Genomic DNA, 18,162 nt, shown 5'->3' with positions numbered 1-18,162 from the left:
TTGGTCCCCGAGCCACTTAGTTATCACTTTTGCCTTATGGCACGGTGCTCCATCGTGCTGGAAAATGCATTGTTCTTCACCAAACTGTTGTTGGATTGTTGGAAGAAGTTGCTGTTGGAGGGTGTTTTGGTGCCATTCTTTATTCATGGCTGTGTTTTTGGGCAAAATTGTGAGTGAGCCCACTCCCTTGGATGAGAAGCAACCTCACACATGAATGGTCTCAGGATGCTTTACTGTTGGCATGACACAGGACTGATGGTAGCGCTCACCTTTTCTTCTCCGGACAAGCCTTTTTCCAGATGCCCCAAACAATCGGAAAGAGGCTTCATCGGAGAATATGACTTTGCCCCAGTCCTCAGCAGTCCATTCACCATACTTTCTGCAGAAGATCAATCTGTCCCTGATGTTTTTTTTGGAGAGAAGTGGCTTCTTTGCTGGCCTTCTTGACACCAGGCCATCTTCCAAAAGTCTTAGCCTCACTGTACGTGCAGATGCGCTCACACCTGCCTGCTGCCATTCCTGAGCAAGCTCTGCACTGTTGGCACTCCGATCACACAGCTGAATCCTCTTTAGGAGACGATCCTGGCGCTTGCTGGACTTTCTTGGACGCCCTGAAGCCTTCTTAACAAGAATTGAACCTCTTTCCTTGAAGTTCTTGATGATTCTATAAATTGTTGATTGAGGTGCAATCTTAGTAGCCACAATATCCTTGCCTGTGAAGCCATTTTTATGCAACGCAATGATGGCTGCACGCGTTTCTTTGCAGGTCACCATGGTTAACAATGGAAGAACAATGATTTCAAGCATCACCCTCCTTTTAACATGTCAAGTCTGCCATTTTAACCCAATCAGCCTGACATAATGATCTCCAGCCTTGTGCTCGTCAACATTCTCACCTGAGTTAACAAGACGATTACTGAAATGATCTCAGCAGGTCCTTTAATGACAGCAATGAAATGCAGTGGAAAGGTTTTTTTGGGATTAAGTTAATTTTCATGGCAAAGAAGGACTATGCAATTCATCTGATCACTCTTCATAACATTCTGGAGTATATGCAAATTGCTATTATAAAAACTTAAGCAGCAACTTTTCCAATTTCCAATATTTATGTAATTCTCAAAACTTTTGGCCACGACTGTACATTGACATTATATACGGTGACACTGTAGGAAACAGAGGGCCTGGCTGCCGGGCCTGGTCTGAGAGAGCGATCTTGACTAGACTCAGGAGTGGGGTTTACACAGAAGATGCGAAGAAGTTCCTGGGGGAGGAGGGTCCAGTCAAAAATTTGCTGTGCGGCCCGGTCATTTCTAATTACGCCACTGACTATGTTAGTCCATGAAGCTCACACATACTTAGAAATAAACCTTCTCTCCCTGGTCAATTTATTAGAAAACCATTAATATAATTACAGTATTATATTCCCATATTATGATGATGATTATTATTATTTCATTATTGTTAATAATTGTTTAGTTATTTATTTGCCATTTATTGGTCATATTTGATACAGCGCTGACATATTCCACACAGATAATAACGCTCTGCAGACAATGCGCTCACATCCCCAGGGCTCACAGTCTAATACACACACTGCGCCTTCCTCACTTTACTGTATTATTTATATAAGTACTGTCGATGCTATATCCATTATTTTTTTTATAATTATGATTATTATATTTTATTTTACTGTGTTATGTATTTTACCATAATTACAATGATTATTATATGATTATTGTGGGCAATTTTTTTTTCTCTTTTAGCTTTTTTTTTGCTGTACATAGACATATTTTATAATTTTGAATAATAATAATTTTGAATAATAATAAAAATAACAATTTCTGAATTCTGTCACGATTTACATAGAATCTGCAAGCAGTGCAAGTGACTGGGGTATTTTTAACCCCATTCACATGTTCCGGAAAAATATTCCATGTGGAATAATAACTTTGCACAAAGAAGAACAAAATGATATAAATCCCATCCACATTAGAGATGAGCAAAGTATTTGAAAATTTCATTTGGCTGGTTCGCCAAATTTCACAAAAAAAAATTAGCTTCATGACGAATTACTTCCTCACGAAGTGCATTTCTTTGTAAGTACTGGGTGCAATGACAGGGAAATGCGATTGTGCCGCCCCCATCATTGTACCCCTCAGATGCTGCGTTCATAGCTGATCGCTCCATCTGATAACAATATTATAGTGAAAATTAAAAAAAAAATAAAAAAAAATAAATACTTACCTCATCCACTGGATTGCGAAGAGACGACCTCCACCATCCTTGCGATCCAATGGCGTGATGATATGATACGTCACCGCTCACAGGATTTCACGTAGGATCTTCAATCAAGATGGTGGTGGCCGGCTCTTCACGCTCAAATGGATGAGGTAAGTAAGATTTTTTTGTTGTTGTTGTTTTTTGCCTCCAATCAGGGAAAATTGTTTCTTTACCATGAAGCGGGAGGAAATTCGGCTTTGCGGCAAATAAAATTTTCCCTGAAATTCTGAACGAAGTCCACTTTGTGGATTTCGATTCGCTCAAAACTAATCACCATGGTTCAGATCTAGCTGGTGGCTCCCATCCTTAAAATTCTAAAGACAGCAGTTCATAAGAACAAGGTCAAGCAGCCAAAGCAAATATTGGAGACAACAAAGCTACAGAGTGGCATAGGGTGGAATCAACTCTACTGACCATTATGACCACCACCATACAAAGTATAAGCCTAGGGCTATCAAACGTGGGCCTAACCTTGATAGCCCTAGGCTTATACTTTGAATTCTACTCAAGTACCAGGAAATTTGATGTCACATTATTATTTACTTATTGTGGATTTTTGTTTGAATCTTTGCTTTGTACTATTGGCCATTGTCATCTTGGACTATACACATTGTGTCCTTTTTTACGGACTTAGGTGGGAGCTGTGTTTGTGTCTGGTCTTATTTTGTACCAGCACATGGCATATTGTATGCAATTTTTAATCATGTCTGTGCGTCCTTGTAGCCTAATAGAATGTATATATTGTTTTTATATTTACTCGATGTGCACTTTATTGGGGTTTTCTTGGGCCAGGTGGCCTGTTTTGGGTATTTATGTGTTGGTTTGAACCGCTAGTGCACTCCACTCTATTTGCAGTGTGCCCCGTAATTTATTGTTAATATTGAAGAAGGTGGGTCGGCACTGCGGTTTGCACGAGGCGCACGTGTCCAGGAAAGGCACCCCACAAGTATATAGCGAAAAAGGTTGTATCATTGAAACGGATGCGTTTTTCCTGCAGTTTTAAGAACCTCTGCCATCTGCCGGATCTCAAAACCAAAAAGGAAAACGCAGATGTGAAAGTAGCCTTTGTTGCAGTAGTAGTAGTAGCAGCAGTAGCATTATTAGTAGTAGTATTATTAGTTTAAGTAGTACTAGTAGTAGTACAGGGTGGGCCATTTATATGGATACACCTTAATAAAATGGGAATGGTTGGTGATATTAACTTCCTGTTTGTGGCACATTAGTATATGTGAGGGGGGAAACTTTTCAAGATGGGTGGTGACCATGGCGGCCATTTTGAAGTCAGCCATTTTGAATCCAACTTTTGTTTTTTCAATAGAAAGAGAGTTATGTGACCAATCAAACTTATTGGGAATTTCACAAGAAAAACAATGGTGTGCTTGGTTTTAGCGTAACTTTATTCTTTCATGAGTTATTTACAAGTTTCTGACCACTTATAAAATGTGTTCATTGTGCTGCCCATTGTGTTGGATTGTCAACGCAACCCTCTTCTCCCACTCTTCACACACTGATAGCAACAGGAGAAATGCTAGCACAGGCTTCCAGTATCCGTAGTTTCAGGTGCTGCACATCTCGTATCTTCACAGCATAGACAATTGCCTTTAGATGACCCCAAAGATAAAAGTCTAAGGGGGTCAGATCAGGAGACCTTGGGGGCCATTCAACTGGCCCACGACGACCAATCCACTTTCCAGGAAACTGTTCATCTAGTAATGCTCGGACCTAATACCCATAATGTGGTGGTGCACCATCTTGCTGGAGTGCTACGCTGTGGGCTCTTGCTGAATGAAGCTAGGACAGCCACTGATGTTTCTTCATTAGAGACAGATTTCATGCGTCCACATTTTGGCAAATCCAACACTGAACCAGTTTCACAAAACTTAGCAAGCAGTTTGCTAACTGTAGCATGGGAGATGGGTGGTCTCGTAGGGTGTCTTGCATTGAAATCTGCTGCAATGACCCGGTTACTGCGTTCACCAGACATCAACACAATTTCTATCCGCTCCTCACGTGTTAACCTAGGCGACATGTCAATGGCTGTAAACAAAGAGAAACTTGGAAATAACTCATGAAAGAATAAAATTACGTTAAAACCAAGCACACCATTGTTTTTCGTGTGAAATTCCCAATAAGTTTGATGTGTCACATGACCCTCTTCCTATTGAAAAAACAAAAGTTGGATTCAAAATGTCCGACTTCAAAATGGCCGCCATGGTCACCACCCATCTTGAAAAGTTTCCCCCCTCACATATACTAATGTGCCACAAACAGGAAGTTAATATCACCAACCATTCCCATTTTATTAAGGTGTATCCATATAAATGGCCCACCCTGTATTATGATTACTAGTAATAGAAGTAGTAGCATTATAAGTATTACTAGCAATAGTGGGAAAAAGTAGTATTAGTAGTGTTAGTATTATTAATAGTAGTAGTAATACTAGTACTAGTAATATCTAATAGTAGATGTATTATTATTATTTTTCATTTTAAGATTATAATTTTTTGGTGATCATTATATTGTATTATTAATGTACTTTTATTATTATTTTATTACATTATATATTTTTGTATGATTATTATTAGTAGTAGTAGTATCAGTTTTATTTTTATTAATATTAGTAGTAGTAGTTGTAGTATCAGTATTTTTTATTATAATGTATTGTCTTTCTATTTACTATTAAAGGAGTTCTGCCACCACCATAATGGCCCCCAACCACCTGGAGTTCCTCACAAGCTTAGGTCATCATGTCCCAAATGATACTCTTGGGTAGTTCGTCCAATGGATAACTTTGCCGTAAACCACTGTATTGTCCCCCAATCACTGTGTGTAGATAGAACCATTGGAGAGGGGGCAGTGGTCTTGACGCCCCATGTCAGGTTTCCCAGGCCCCCATGCGACTTCTTCATTCTCGATGGACGTCTCTGAGCTTGTGTGTGTGGTGCTCCTGAGATCCAGTCTGATGTACACAAGAATGAGGAGGCCAAATGGGGGCCTGACAAACTTCACCTGGATCATCTAGTCCCAAAGCTGCCCCCTTCACTTCATAGTGTCTATTTGCATATTTCATATGGGGGAATAAAGTTCAGAGCTATCCATCAGGTGAACTACCCAAAAACATCCTTGGAGACATGGTGGACAGAGCTGTGAGGTACTCCGGGTGGTTGGAGGACCATTGCGTTGGTTACAGGATCCCTTTAACTCTTTTTTACTTAACAGTTATACAGCCCTGTCCTAATGCAGTACAGATAAGGCTGGGGTCACATCACGTTTTATGCATCTGTTTGACGTATACGTTAGGGAAAAAACGGATACAAAAGTGCAGCACACCACGTTCTTGTATCCTGCAAAGTGCAGTAGAAAAAACGTATACTTTTTTTTTTTTAAACAATAGAATGGTGAACAGATGCCGCTGTATGGCATCAGTCTGAGGCTTCTGTTTAACGTATACGTTTTTTGTGCACGTTAAACGGATGGGAAAAAGTCATGTGAACCCGGCCTAATACATTTACGTTAGTCCCTGAAGCTCCCACATACATAGAAATAAACCTTCTCTCCCTGGTCAATTTATTAGAAAACATTAATATAACTATTAAATTCCTATATTATTACTAATTTTATTTCTTCATTATTGTTAATATTTATTTAGTTATTTATTTGTCATTTATTGGTCAGATTTGATACAGCGCTGACATATTTCACACAGATAATAACCCTCTGCAGACAATGCGCTCACATCCCCACGTCTAATACACACACTGCGCCTTCCTCACATTACTGTATTATTTATATAAGTACTGTAGATGCTATAGCCATGATCTTTTTTTTACTATTATTATAAAATTTTATTTTTACTGTATTGTTTATAATACCATAATTATGATTATTATACGATTATTGTGAACAGTTTATTTTTCTTTTAGCTTTTTTTTATTAACATTGTAATTATTTTTTATTTTTATTATAATTACTAGTAATAGCAGTAAAAATAGCATTATCATTATTAGTAGTAGTGGTATTAGTATTATTATTAGTAGCAGTAGTTTTAGAATAACTAGTAGTAGCAGCAGCATTATTATTATTAGTAGTAGTAGTGGTATTAGTAGTGTTAGTATTATTATTAGTAGTAGTGGTATTAGTAGTGTTAGTATTATTATTAGTAGTAGTGGTATTAGTAGTGTTAGTATTATTAGTAGTAGTAGTAGTTAGAGATGAGCGAATCGAAGCTGACGAAGTGGAATTCGATCCGAATTTCAGGAAAAATTCGATTCACATCGAATGCGAATTTCCTTGCGCTTTGTGGTAACGAATCGCATTTTTTCCTAAAATGGCTGCTGCACGTGTGAGGACATGGAGCAAGGAACTCTCGGAAGGCGGGATCACCCACAATGCCATGCATGCAGCCAATCAGTGGAGCTGGATTTTTTTTCTCTATGCATACATATGGTTATATTTCTGTTTTTTCTTTCATTTAATTTTCATGAGAAGAGTTAACTAAAGGTGCGGCACCTTTTCCTGGGGGCGGTTACAGGCCTGTGGAAACAGTCAGTGAACACAGGTGCACCCTCCCCTTTAAAAGGTCTCACTTTTAATGTCTTTCTGTGTCATGAAGAAGGGCTGGAAATGTCTCTGGTAGCCCGAAACGCGTAGACAAGACTGCTAATTTTTGTATTTCATGGATGAGTTTTTAACCGCAAGCTGAATAAACGCATATTCCTTTAAAGTGGAGCTGGATTTTTCTCAACTTCTTTCTCTTGAGTATCTGTACTCTAACTTTAAGTTATTTAAGCACTTTATGATCTCTCTGAGAGATATATCTGAGGTTAACCAATAGTTCACTTGCTCTACTTGGTTTGCAGTTTGCTCTATACAATTGCTTATGATCTGGTATGAGCAATTCGCATTTGTATGCAATTAGTTTGGATTGTATGATTGTATCGCTCAGTAGTTCGTTTGTAGTTTGCAATTGCAATTGTGGTTTGGTGGAACTGTAAGTAAACACACAAATAACTAGTTCAGTATACAGTTCTAATCACTATTAACAGTAGGAACATTATATAACTGTTTTAAATACCTATTTTGGCCTCTCTGCTTCCATAAAACACAGCTCTTAGTGGAGTGTGTGTCTGTTCAGCTTCTCTCTCTGGTGAATAATGATTCCAGCAGCTCTTGCTAGGGGAATTTCTCACACAGGCTGTGTGTGAGGCTGACTGTAATTGGTCAAAACTCCTGCTGTGTGTGAGGCTGGCTGTGATTGGTCAAGACTCCTGCCCAGCAGCAACAGTTTAACTCTAGGCTTTCTGTTGTTTCTGCTGTGTCATTGAGCTTACCTTACATTATATAATGAATCTTAAAGGCACATTATCTTTTTCTACTTCTGTGGACACAAAATATAACTATTACATGACATCCAAACATCAAGTCACTGTAAATAACTCTGTTTTTGTCTTTAACACACAAACATAGAAACTGTATTAAGGTTATTGGCAGGTCTAGCTGTATAAACATATAAGCTATATTAGCAACCTAGGACAGGTCTTAGCTGGCCAGCTACAGGAGCATTGCTATTATACCTTGCTGCACTGACAGGAGATCCAAATTGCCATTATACAGCTCTGTAATTCCAGCAAACCATTCTTATTAGGGAGCAAGTGCTGATTGATACAGGCATTAACAGAGTTTATTACAAGGAAATATTTCTATGTCTTATTTGCCCTTCTGCGGTGCACTTATCTGTAGTAAAGGCTTTTGTGGGGTGTTTTAGCGTAAAAAGAAAAAATATATTTGCTGTTCAGCGGTGCAGTTATTCCTTGCAAAGCCTTTTGTGGGGTGTTTTAATTTCTTTTTTATTTATTTATTTATTTATTTGATCTAACAGTATGTTAGACAGAGAAGTGCCAGGCCCTGCACAGGGGAGGGGCAGAGGCCTAAATGTTTCTGGCGCAGGCAGAGGTCGCAGAATAGAAAGGGGGGTGGCAGTAGGCGTCGCAGCATCTGCCTGGTCATATAGAACACATATGGCGCCTCCATTGCTCTCTTCGCAGTAAATCCCACCTCAGCCGAAGGGAGCTGTCTGTCCTTCTCATCATCTCATGGTCCTGATGTTTCTGCTCCTCGCCCTCCTGCTCCTCCTAGACAGTCATTCCATCAGAAATCGATCACCGAAGCGATTGCCTAGAGACAACAGTATGCGTGCACTCATTCAACGGCGCAGAAGCTGAACGTGCTCCTGGCCAAGTTGCTGGTGCTGTAGTCGCTCCCTTTCCAAGTGGTGGACTCTGCATCTTTCAGAGAACTGATGGCTTGTGCTGAGCCGAGGTGGAGAGTCCCAAGCCATAATTTCTTTGCCAAAAAGGCAATACCAGCCCTGCACAAATATGTAGAACAGAAGGTGGGCCAGTCCTTGAGCCTGTAGGTGTCTGCCAAGGTGCGTGGCAGGGCCGACGTGTGGAGCTGTAACTACAGTCAGGGACAGTACATGTCCTTTACGGCCCACTGGGTGAATGTGGTTCCTGCACAGCCACACCAGCAACTTGGCCAGGTGATGCCGCTTCCGCCTCCACGTTCTCACGCCGTTGGTCCAGCGACAATGTCTGCCTCTGCCTCCTTATCCTCCACCATGTCCTCAGCCTCCACTGCAGGGCCATTTTACAGTGCCCCTCCAGCATACCACATGTGCAGGGCACAGCGGTATCATGCGGTTCTTCACCTCATTTGCCTGGGCCAACGGATCACACAGAGGAGGAACTGCTCCGTGTCCTTCAGAAAGAAATCGAATTCTGGCTTTCTCCCCGACAACTCAAAATTGGAACCATGGTGACCGACAACGGGAAGAACATTGTGTTGGCGCTGCGTCGAGGGCTGAGCCATGCACCCTGTATGGCACACGTGTTCAATCTGGTTGTCAAGCGGTTCCTGAAGTTTTCCACCCATCTGCAAGACATCCTAAAAATGGCCAGGAAACTTTGCATGCACTTAAGCCACTCGTACACCTCAAAGCACACCCTCCTTGATCTGCAGCGGCAGAACGGCATCCCCCAACATAGGCCATATGTTGGACCGACTATACGAACAGAGAAAGGCCATCAACGATTTCCTGATGATCCAAGCATACAGGAGTACTCCCCTGTGTAACTTCGACATCAGCCAGTGGCAGCTCATGCGTGACACCTACCGTTTGCTCAGGCCCTTTGAGGACGCCACGTTATTTGTCAGTCGCCAGGACTACGGGATGAACGACATCATTCCACTGCTTCATGTCCTGGAACTGATGCTGGTAAATATGGCTGGTCGGGGGACTGGAGACGTGGCGCCTAGATCTCACTGCCACATGAGCCCTGTGGGGGCTGAACTGGAGGAGGAGGAGGAGGAGGAGGGGGATTAGAACATTGAAGCACAAGCAATGTGTAGCGAAACAGGTGGTTTTTCTACACAGGTGACAGGAGAGGAGGAGCAGGAGCAGGCAGAGGAGCTACAGGGCGATGACGAAGACGAGGCAGAGGACCCAGACACACCATGGCAGTATGCAGTGGAGATGGAGGCAGGGAGTCCCTCCGAGTCACTTACGCAAATGCCCCAATGTATGCTCATTTGCTTGGGTAGTGACAGTCGAATTGTTACCATTCGGCAGAGGGATGACTTCTGGCTCTCCACCTTGTTGGACCCTTGCTACCGGTCCAAAATTGGGGCCTTTTTTACACCCGCTGAGATGGAGGACAAACTAAACTACTATAGAGACATCCTATGTAGTCAGTTGGCCGCTGAGTTTCTGCGACATCGTCCATCCTCTCGCAGGTCTGACCGGGGGGCCCTCTGTGCTCATGTTCCACTGCCATGGTGCTGGGAGGGGGGGGGGCGGCAGGAGCAGTACCAGCTCCATCAGCAGCAGACTGAGTCTAGAGTCGCTGATGAGTAGCTTTCTTCACCCGCCTAGGGAAGAAACTACTCACCAGCAGCAGCATTTACACCTGGAGCAGAACCTGAACCAGTAGGTGGTGGCATACTTGGACAGTACCCTGCAAGCTGACATTAAAGATCCACTGGACTACTGGGCAGCCAAACTGGATTTGTGGCCGCAACTGGCCAAGTTTGCCCTGGAAAAGCTGTCCTGTCCGGCCGCTAGTGTGGCATCAGAGCGGGTGTTTAGTGCGGCAGGGGCCATAGTTACCCCAAGGAGAACTCACCCATCCACCCAAAATGTGGAGAGACTGACCTTTGTCAAGATGAATCAGGCGTGGATCAGCCAGGATTTCCACCCACCAATGCCTGATGCATCAGACTAGATCATCCATGTTGCCACACCAACACTTTGACAAAAGAGACCGGTTTCTTCTGGCTACCTGCCTCAGCTACTATTCTGATGCTGCCACCCGCCTGATGCCACACATCGGATGCCAAGTGCTCCTTCTTTCACCCACCATCTTCAGCGGGTACTGGTATTGCCACCCACCTCCACACTATGTCACCTAGACACTCTGTGGTCTTCTGATGCTGCTCCTACCTCCTCTTGCCGCTAACATCGACCTGTAAGGCTGAGGTCACACTTGAGTTATTTAGTCACTTTTGGCCCCGTGACTGCCCAAATAAGTTAGTTGTGCAGTGATTCTAATAGCGACGCCTGTCATCTGCATGTCATACTGACTCACAGTATTATTTCACTACCAACGCAGACTCCCTATGTGTGTTACTGCAAGGCACAGTGTTCTACACCACTATACAGGCTCTCTGCAGCCAGGAAATAGCCGGTTTTTAACGTAATTCACCGCAAATTTATTCGGATCAAAACCAATTTTTCCCCAAAAAATTGGCAAACCGGCAAATCTAATTTTTTAAAATTAGTAGTAGCAGCAGCATTATTATGATTAGTAGTAGTAGCAATGGTTTTAGTAGTGTTAGTATTAGTAGTAGTATAATTACTAATAGTAGTAGCACCATTATTATTAGTATTCGTAGTGTTAGTATTATTATTATTATTATTATTAGTAGTAGTAGTAGTAGTAATATTACAATTACTAGTAGTAGCATTATTATTATTAATATTAGCAGTGGTATTAGTAGTGTTAGTATTACAATTACTAGTAATAGTAGTAGTAGTAGTAGCAGATTAGTAGTAGTAGTAGTGGTGGTATTAGTAGTGATAGTATTAGTATGACAATTACTAGTAATAGTAGTAGTAGCAGCATTAGTAGTAGTAGTAATAGTGGTATTAGTAGTGTTAGTATTATAAACAGTAATAGCATAATTAGAAGTATAAGTACTATTGTCAGTAGTATTATTTACTGTTGGTAATAGAATAGTCAGGACCGGCATTGGGGGGAAGGTCAAACTGGGCAATTGCCTAGGGCCCCCATCCCCAAAGGGCCCCACTGCGGAGGTTGCATTTTCACACTTTGAAATGGGTCTCATGGGTATTCCTCCACGAGCCTGAAGACTGAGCTGAGGAGCGGAGACACTTTCCTTTGTGTCAGCAATTTTCCTCGCAGCCGTTTCATAGGCGGCCGGCAGAGAAGCACTTCATTGTCTGTCCGGTGACTGTAAGCGCGGTGCGTCTGCGCAGCTGGGATGGAACGCAGTGAATAAGGGCTCATTCAGACGAATGTAAGGGCTCGGTGCCAGTATTGAGGACCACAGACGGCGGGCCTGCGGTATATACGTATGAGTACTGGCCGTGTTCGCTCAGATGCTGTCCCATTGACTTGAATGGGTCAGCGATCCACAAGATACGGTGAAAGATAGGACATGTCCTTCCTAGCTTTTGCAGAGTGGAGGCACGGATCGGAAGCCCACGGAAACACGCGGAAGAGCTTCCACTGGCTTTCTGGCCCGTGCCTCAGTACTGCAAATGATAAGACATGTCCTATCTTTCACCGTAGCTTTTGGATCGCTGACCCATTCAAGTCATCTGCAGAACAGAGTGCACACGGCTGGTGCCCGTACACCGCGGTCCACTATTTGCAGTCCACAGCATTGGCACAAAGCCCTTACATTCGTGGGCATGAGGCCTAAAGGAGACTTGTCCCCAGGTGATGTGTTCTGTCCCAGCTGTATAAATGACTGGTTTGACAGGTGCCATCGCTGCGCTGACCACTTCTGCCTGCGCTGTGTAGCAGAGCCGGCCCAGCGGAGCGGGTCAGAGGTTGCCACTATTTCTGCATATGGCTTCTCTCAGGGTGAGTGATTGCATCTCATTCAACAGGTTAAACTTCCTACCAGTCCTCACAGGCGCAGTACATGTGTGTATTATATATAGGTATATACTGGCGGCACAAAGGGGGAGACATATCAAAACTGGTCCATAGCAACCAATCAGATTCCAGCTTTCATTTCTCAGAGCTCATTTGTAAAATTAGAGGATCAAGCTGATTGGTTGCTGTGGGCAAGTAAACCATTTTTCTTTTACACCGATCTCCTTGGTAGTAGTGTTCGATTATAATCTATAGTAGGAGTATAATTAGTAGTATACATTATTGAGTAGCATTATTAGTAATAGCATTATTATTAGATGTGGCATTATAATAACAGTAATAGTAGTAGAAGTGTTATTAGTAGTACCATTAGTAGTAGTAGTAATAGTATAATTATTGGTAGTAATATAATTACTACTAGTAGTAGAAGAAGTATTATTATTATTGTTAGTAGTAGTAGTAGTAGTAGTGTTAATATTATTATTATTAGTAGCAACTGTATAATTAGTAGTACAAGTATTTTTTATTAATAGCAGTATTAAAATTACTCGCATTGGTGGTTGAAGTATTAGTATTATTAGCAGTATTATTAGTGGTAGTATAATTATTAGAAGTATTCTTCTTCTTATTATTATTAGTAGTAGTAGTAGCAGTTGTAATAGTATGATTATACTGGTAATATAATTTGAAAGTATTAGTAGTAGAAGTATTATCAGTGTTATTAGTGGTAGTACAATAATTAGTAGACGTATTAGTAGTAGTAGTTGTTATAGTATAATCATTAGTGGTAATATAATTACAAGTATTAGTAGTAGAATTATTATTATGATTATTAGTAGTAGTAGTAGTAGTGTGATTATTAGTGGTAATATATGTGCCGGTAATTGCAAGTATTAGTAGTAGAAGTATTATTAGTGTTATTAGTAGTAGTGTTATTAGTGGTAGTATAATTAGTAGAAGTATTATTATAATTATTATTAGTAGTAGTTGTAATAGTATGATGATTATTAGTAGTAATATAACTAGAAGAATTCGTAGTAGAAGTATTATTAGTATTAGATTAGGTTTTGTCCTTTCATTTAGCAGGAGGCATCTGCCTGGTCATATAGAACACATATGGCGCCTCCATTGCTCTCCTCGCAGTAAATCCCACGAGGACTTGTTACCTGCGTTCACCCTCTGAGTCATGAGAACAGGGACAAAATCCACAGCGATGACATCCATACTGTACTTAGTCATCTGCTGGCTAGTATTGTGCGGCCGGCATGCTACATACTGAACATTAACCCTTCGGTCTATAAGCCTGGTGTGGCTCCACACATTTCTTGCAGATTCCGGCAGACATGATAAATGTCTATGTTTGGTAAATGCCCCTCAGTGCCCCTGCCTCTGGAAATGTATACCCAGTACTAGGCATAATACTTTACTTATACCATGGAATGGAAAAGTAACCCTGGGTGAATCAACAGGGGAAAGAGGGGACACTTGTAGATGATTCCTTTTAGATGCAGGAGGCAATTATAAATATGGTGTAAAAGTGGCATCTAATAGACTGCAATGCCGCATTGTAGCTGGCACAGCCATGTAGTAGCCACTGGGTAAGCCTATAGTGTATAGAAGTCATTTTACCTCATGCAAGAGGAGTATGAGGGACACATTGTCAGTGTGATGCACCTGTCTTACTCTCCAGTATTTACTTGTTTGCCCTCTTTGTATCCTGTTAGCATTTTCCGACTGCCTACAGTTACCACTTGGGGGAGCTTATTGCATACTGATTGTACATTGCACTCATTCTGACCACCTGCAGCCACCACTAGGAGGAGCTCACTGCATACTGATTATACTGTATATTGCACTCAATCTGACTGCCCTCAGCCACCACTAGGGGGAGCTCACTGCATACCAATTATACTTTGCATTTAATCTGACTTTCTGCAGCCACCTCTAGTATTCTTACCAAACATTTTGAGTTGGTAAAATCGGGGCATATAGGTCCTGCCCTCAGGAATAGAGATGGCCTTGCGGTTCGCCCGACAGTCGTTTCGGGCGAACTTTGCTCATTCGCGGTTCGCCGAACATGCGAACATATAGCGATGTCCGTCAGCGCCATATTCTTTTACATTGTGAAGAACTTTGACCCATTACACATCCATCAGGTGGGACAGGAAAGCCAATTGAGATGTTTCAGAACATGGACAAACCCCCACCTTATAAATAAACCCGATCTGGCAGCCATGTTACATTCTGTTTTTTGCCAGTGTCGGGAGAGGTTGCTGTGTGGAGCAGGGACAGACTGTTAGAGACACCAAACACTAGCTAATAGGGCCACAAAAGTCTTTTTAAGGACTGGTATAGATGTGCTATCGATAGGTGTGACATACTGAGGGGTGTGATATACTTATAATATACTTTCTAACATAGAAATTATATTATAGTGCATTTGTATTGTGCAGCAGTTGTGTGCGGTTCCGGTGCGATACCGCAGCTATATAGAGGGACAAGCATTATTGGAATAACTAATTGCAACTAGTGTGATATACCTGTTGCCCCCCAAAAAAATACTGATTGAGGGGTGTGATATACCTATAATATACCTTCTAACATAGAAAGTATACTACAGTGTATTTGTATTGTGCAGCAGTTGTGTGCGGTTCCGGTGCGATACCGCAGCTATATAGAGGGACAAGCATTATTGGAATAACTAATTGCAACTAGTGTGATATACCTGTTGCCCCCCAAAAAAATACTGATTGAGGGGTGTGATATACCTATAATATACCTTCTAACATAGAAAGTATACTACAGTGTATTTGTATTGTGCAGCAGTTGTGTGCGGTTCTGCTGAGATACCGCAGCTACACAGAGGGACAAACGCTATTGGAATAACTAATTTCAATGGGTGTGATATACCTGTTGCCCCAAAAAAAACTGATTAAGGGGTGCGATATTCCTTCTTCCACAAAATACTGATTGAGAGGTGTGATACACTGGCTTCCACAAAATATTGACTGAGGGGTTTGATATACCAGCTTCCACCAAATATAGATTGAGGACTGCGATACACCAGCTTCCACCAAATATTGATTAAGGGGTTTGATATACCAGCTTCCAGCAAATACTCATTATTGGGTTCTATATACCTGTTTACACAAAATACTGATACAGGGTATTGATATACCGGCTTCCACTAAATATTAATTGAGGCCTGCGATACACCAACCTCCACCAAATATTGATTAAGCGGTTTGATATACCAGCTTCCAGCAAATACTCAATAAGGGATTCTATATACCTGTTTCCACAAAATACTGATAGAGGGGTTCGATATACCAGCTTCCACCAAATATTGATTGAGGCGTGCGATACACCTGCTTCCACAAATACTGCTCTTCTATAGGGACTTTGTCACAGGGTCATTTTGAAAATGACAGGCAGAGGAAGAGGCCGGCCGGTCCGCATGGGTGGAAGGGGTCGGGCAGGTGCATCAGGCCAGAGCCTTAGTGGGAAGTTGGAGAAGGTGCATGCGATTTTATCTCAAGACACGGAGGCTCCTATTGCTTAACCCTTTCTTTACTGAACCACACAGCAGCAAAGAAAAAACAATAACATAACCACCCATAGGCGGATAACCCCTCCCCTTAGTCCCAGTATAAAGGGAACTCCTCTCAAGTCATCTTCCTCTTTCTTTGCTGCTACCACCAGTTAAGTATTCCACTGACCTGTTCTGCAGGTTTTTGGTGGGTTTTTTATTCTAGAGTTTTTTCCCCTCTCTTGTGTTCTATATCAGCTACTCCCTCATTTGTTGTTTATATGCTATTGTATCTCCTCATTTGGAGGTCTTTTCATATGTGTATACTGTAAAATTGTTTTCTCCTAGGTCCTGTTGTGCCCTGTGATCTGGGGGGGGGGGGGGGGAGCTCCCTGTCTGTTGTACATCCGACCGACCGCTTCTGCAGGTCGGTTACTCGTCCCTTACCTTTTTTAGTCCATACTGTGTATCCCCATTGGCGCTATTACCAGTGGTTCTCTTCCCCTTCATCCGCTCAGTGGCGCCCAAGATCTCGTGAATTTTTGCGGGATCTCGGGCGCCATCTTGCTTTTGCTGCGTTGCTTTACTCCATAGGCGTCTGAAGTCTCGCAGGATTTCGGGCGCCATCTTCCACATCGCCGCTCCGCTGTTTGCATTCAGCGGGCGGCCTCTTCCCTGCACGCATCCTTACCGTAGATGCGTGCAGTGAAGTGGGGTGACTAACCCTGCTTCTGGTTTGGGGGGGTCTGTTATTGTTAGTGTAGCGTCTACATCTTAGTCTTGTCTGCCCCATATCATGTCCTCTCATAGGACTCCTACATCGGCTCATGGTAGCCCCAATCAGGAGGACAACCCTCCTCCTCTATCTAGGCAAGGGTTTATACCGGCATCAGGGGGGATATTACCTGTGGCCTCTAAGGCGCAGGCTCTGGCCCTTCAACAATCAATATCACATGCCATTATGACGGCCATGGGTTCCATGTCCTCTGTGTTAACTCACTCCATCTCCCAGGTTCTGATTGCCAAACCATCCTCTAGTTTGGCCCCTAGCCCATCTCCCATACCAGCCCCAGCAGCCTCCAGAAATGATGATAATGATGGCCGAGTTCCAGAACGAGCACAGCATTGGAAGTCGGCCCGGTCTCAACCCGAGTCCGATTCTGACTCTGTTAGAGAGTCTGAGGAGGAGGCTTTGATGGAATCTCCACTCGATTCCGAGGAAGAGGGCATTTACATGTCACCTAATCAAGGGGCATCAGTGTCATTCGTGCCTGGGTCACTACGGCCGAGTCGGCAACGACATCTGGTCCACCCGTTCCCCTTACGGACCCTACGGGCGACCCGTTATTTGACCCGGACTCCCTCCGCCACCCTAGGTCCGCAGAATGGCTCCCGGCTCCTCATGTGTCCAGCTATTTGGAGACCATGGTCCGTAGACCTCTTAGTAAGGAGACACGGAATAAGCTCCGGGCCGAGTACCCGCGTCCGGCTATCCAAAACATGGTGTGTGAAACACCGGTTGTGGACCCTAAAATGGTCCAGTTTCTGTCTAAATCGGGGTTTAGCCCCCGGAGAGGCCTAGATTCGGCCCTACGAGCTTGCCAGGACAAGCTGCTAGACATCCTGGGGCCCCTAGCAAAAATACTTGATATGGCAGAGTCTGCCAAAGCGGAGGGACAGCAAGTCGACCCGGAGGAGCTCCGTGGTTGGGTCCAAAGAGCCATTTGCATGGCAGGAAATGCAAATACATCGCTGGATATCGAGCGACTCAAGGCCATTTTGATGAAAAATAGAGCCTAAGCTAACCAATATGGCCCTAACAGAGTCAGGGAAGGAGGCTCAGGGTTTTCTCTTTGGAGAACCGTTTATAAAGGAGCTCGGGAAGGTTGTAGGAACCTTCACCGCTCTGGATAAGGCGCAGACTTCCATGCGTAGGGTCTTCAACGGTAGGGTTTCCTCCAGGGCCGGCAGTACAAGGGGCCCACTGTCCGGCCGCTCCTCCTTTCAGACCCAGGGCTCGGGTCGAGGCTCCTTCCCATCCTACCGATCTTCTGATCAAGACCATAGACATCAACCGTCCTTTTTCCCATCCCGTGGCGCTACAGGACGAGAAAGGTCATATAGAGGAAATCCGAATCTCAGACGTCCCTTCGGTAAGTCTCCCACCTC

General features: G+C 43.1%; 1 protein-coding gene across 1 annotated transcript in view; it reads right to left on the bottom strand.

Moving 5' to 3' along the window:
* Positions 1 to 16,620, bottom strand: part of LOC120994037 (retinal guanylyl cyclase 2-like) — a 110,389-nt gene extending 93,769 nt beyond the window's left edge. The window contains exon 1 of the mRNA XM_040422498.1: positions 16,441 to 16,620. Coding sequence (XP_040278432.1) covers positions 16,441 to 16,620 — 180 coding nt within the window. The remainder of the gene's footprint in view (positions 1 to 16,440) is intronic.
* Positions 16,621 to 18,162: the final 1,542 nt, after the last annotated feature.

This window comes from Bufo bufo, chromosome 3, assembly GCF_905171765.1.
Source record: "Bufo bufo chromosome 3, aBufBuf1.1, whole genome shotgun sequence".
Classification (NCBI taxonomy): domain Eukaryota; kingdom Metazoa; phylum Chordata; class Amphibia; order Anura; family Bufonidae; genus Bufo; species Bufo bufo.
Note: the sequence above shows the minus strand (reverse complement) of the source record. Positions and strands in the feature narration are given on the sequence as shown.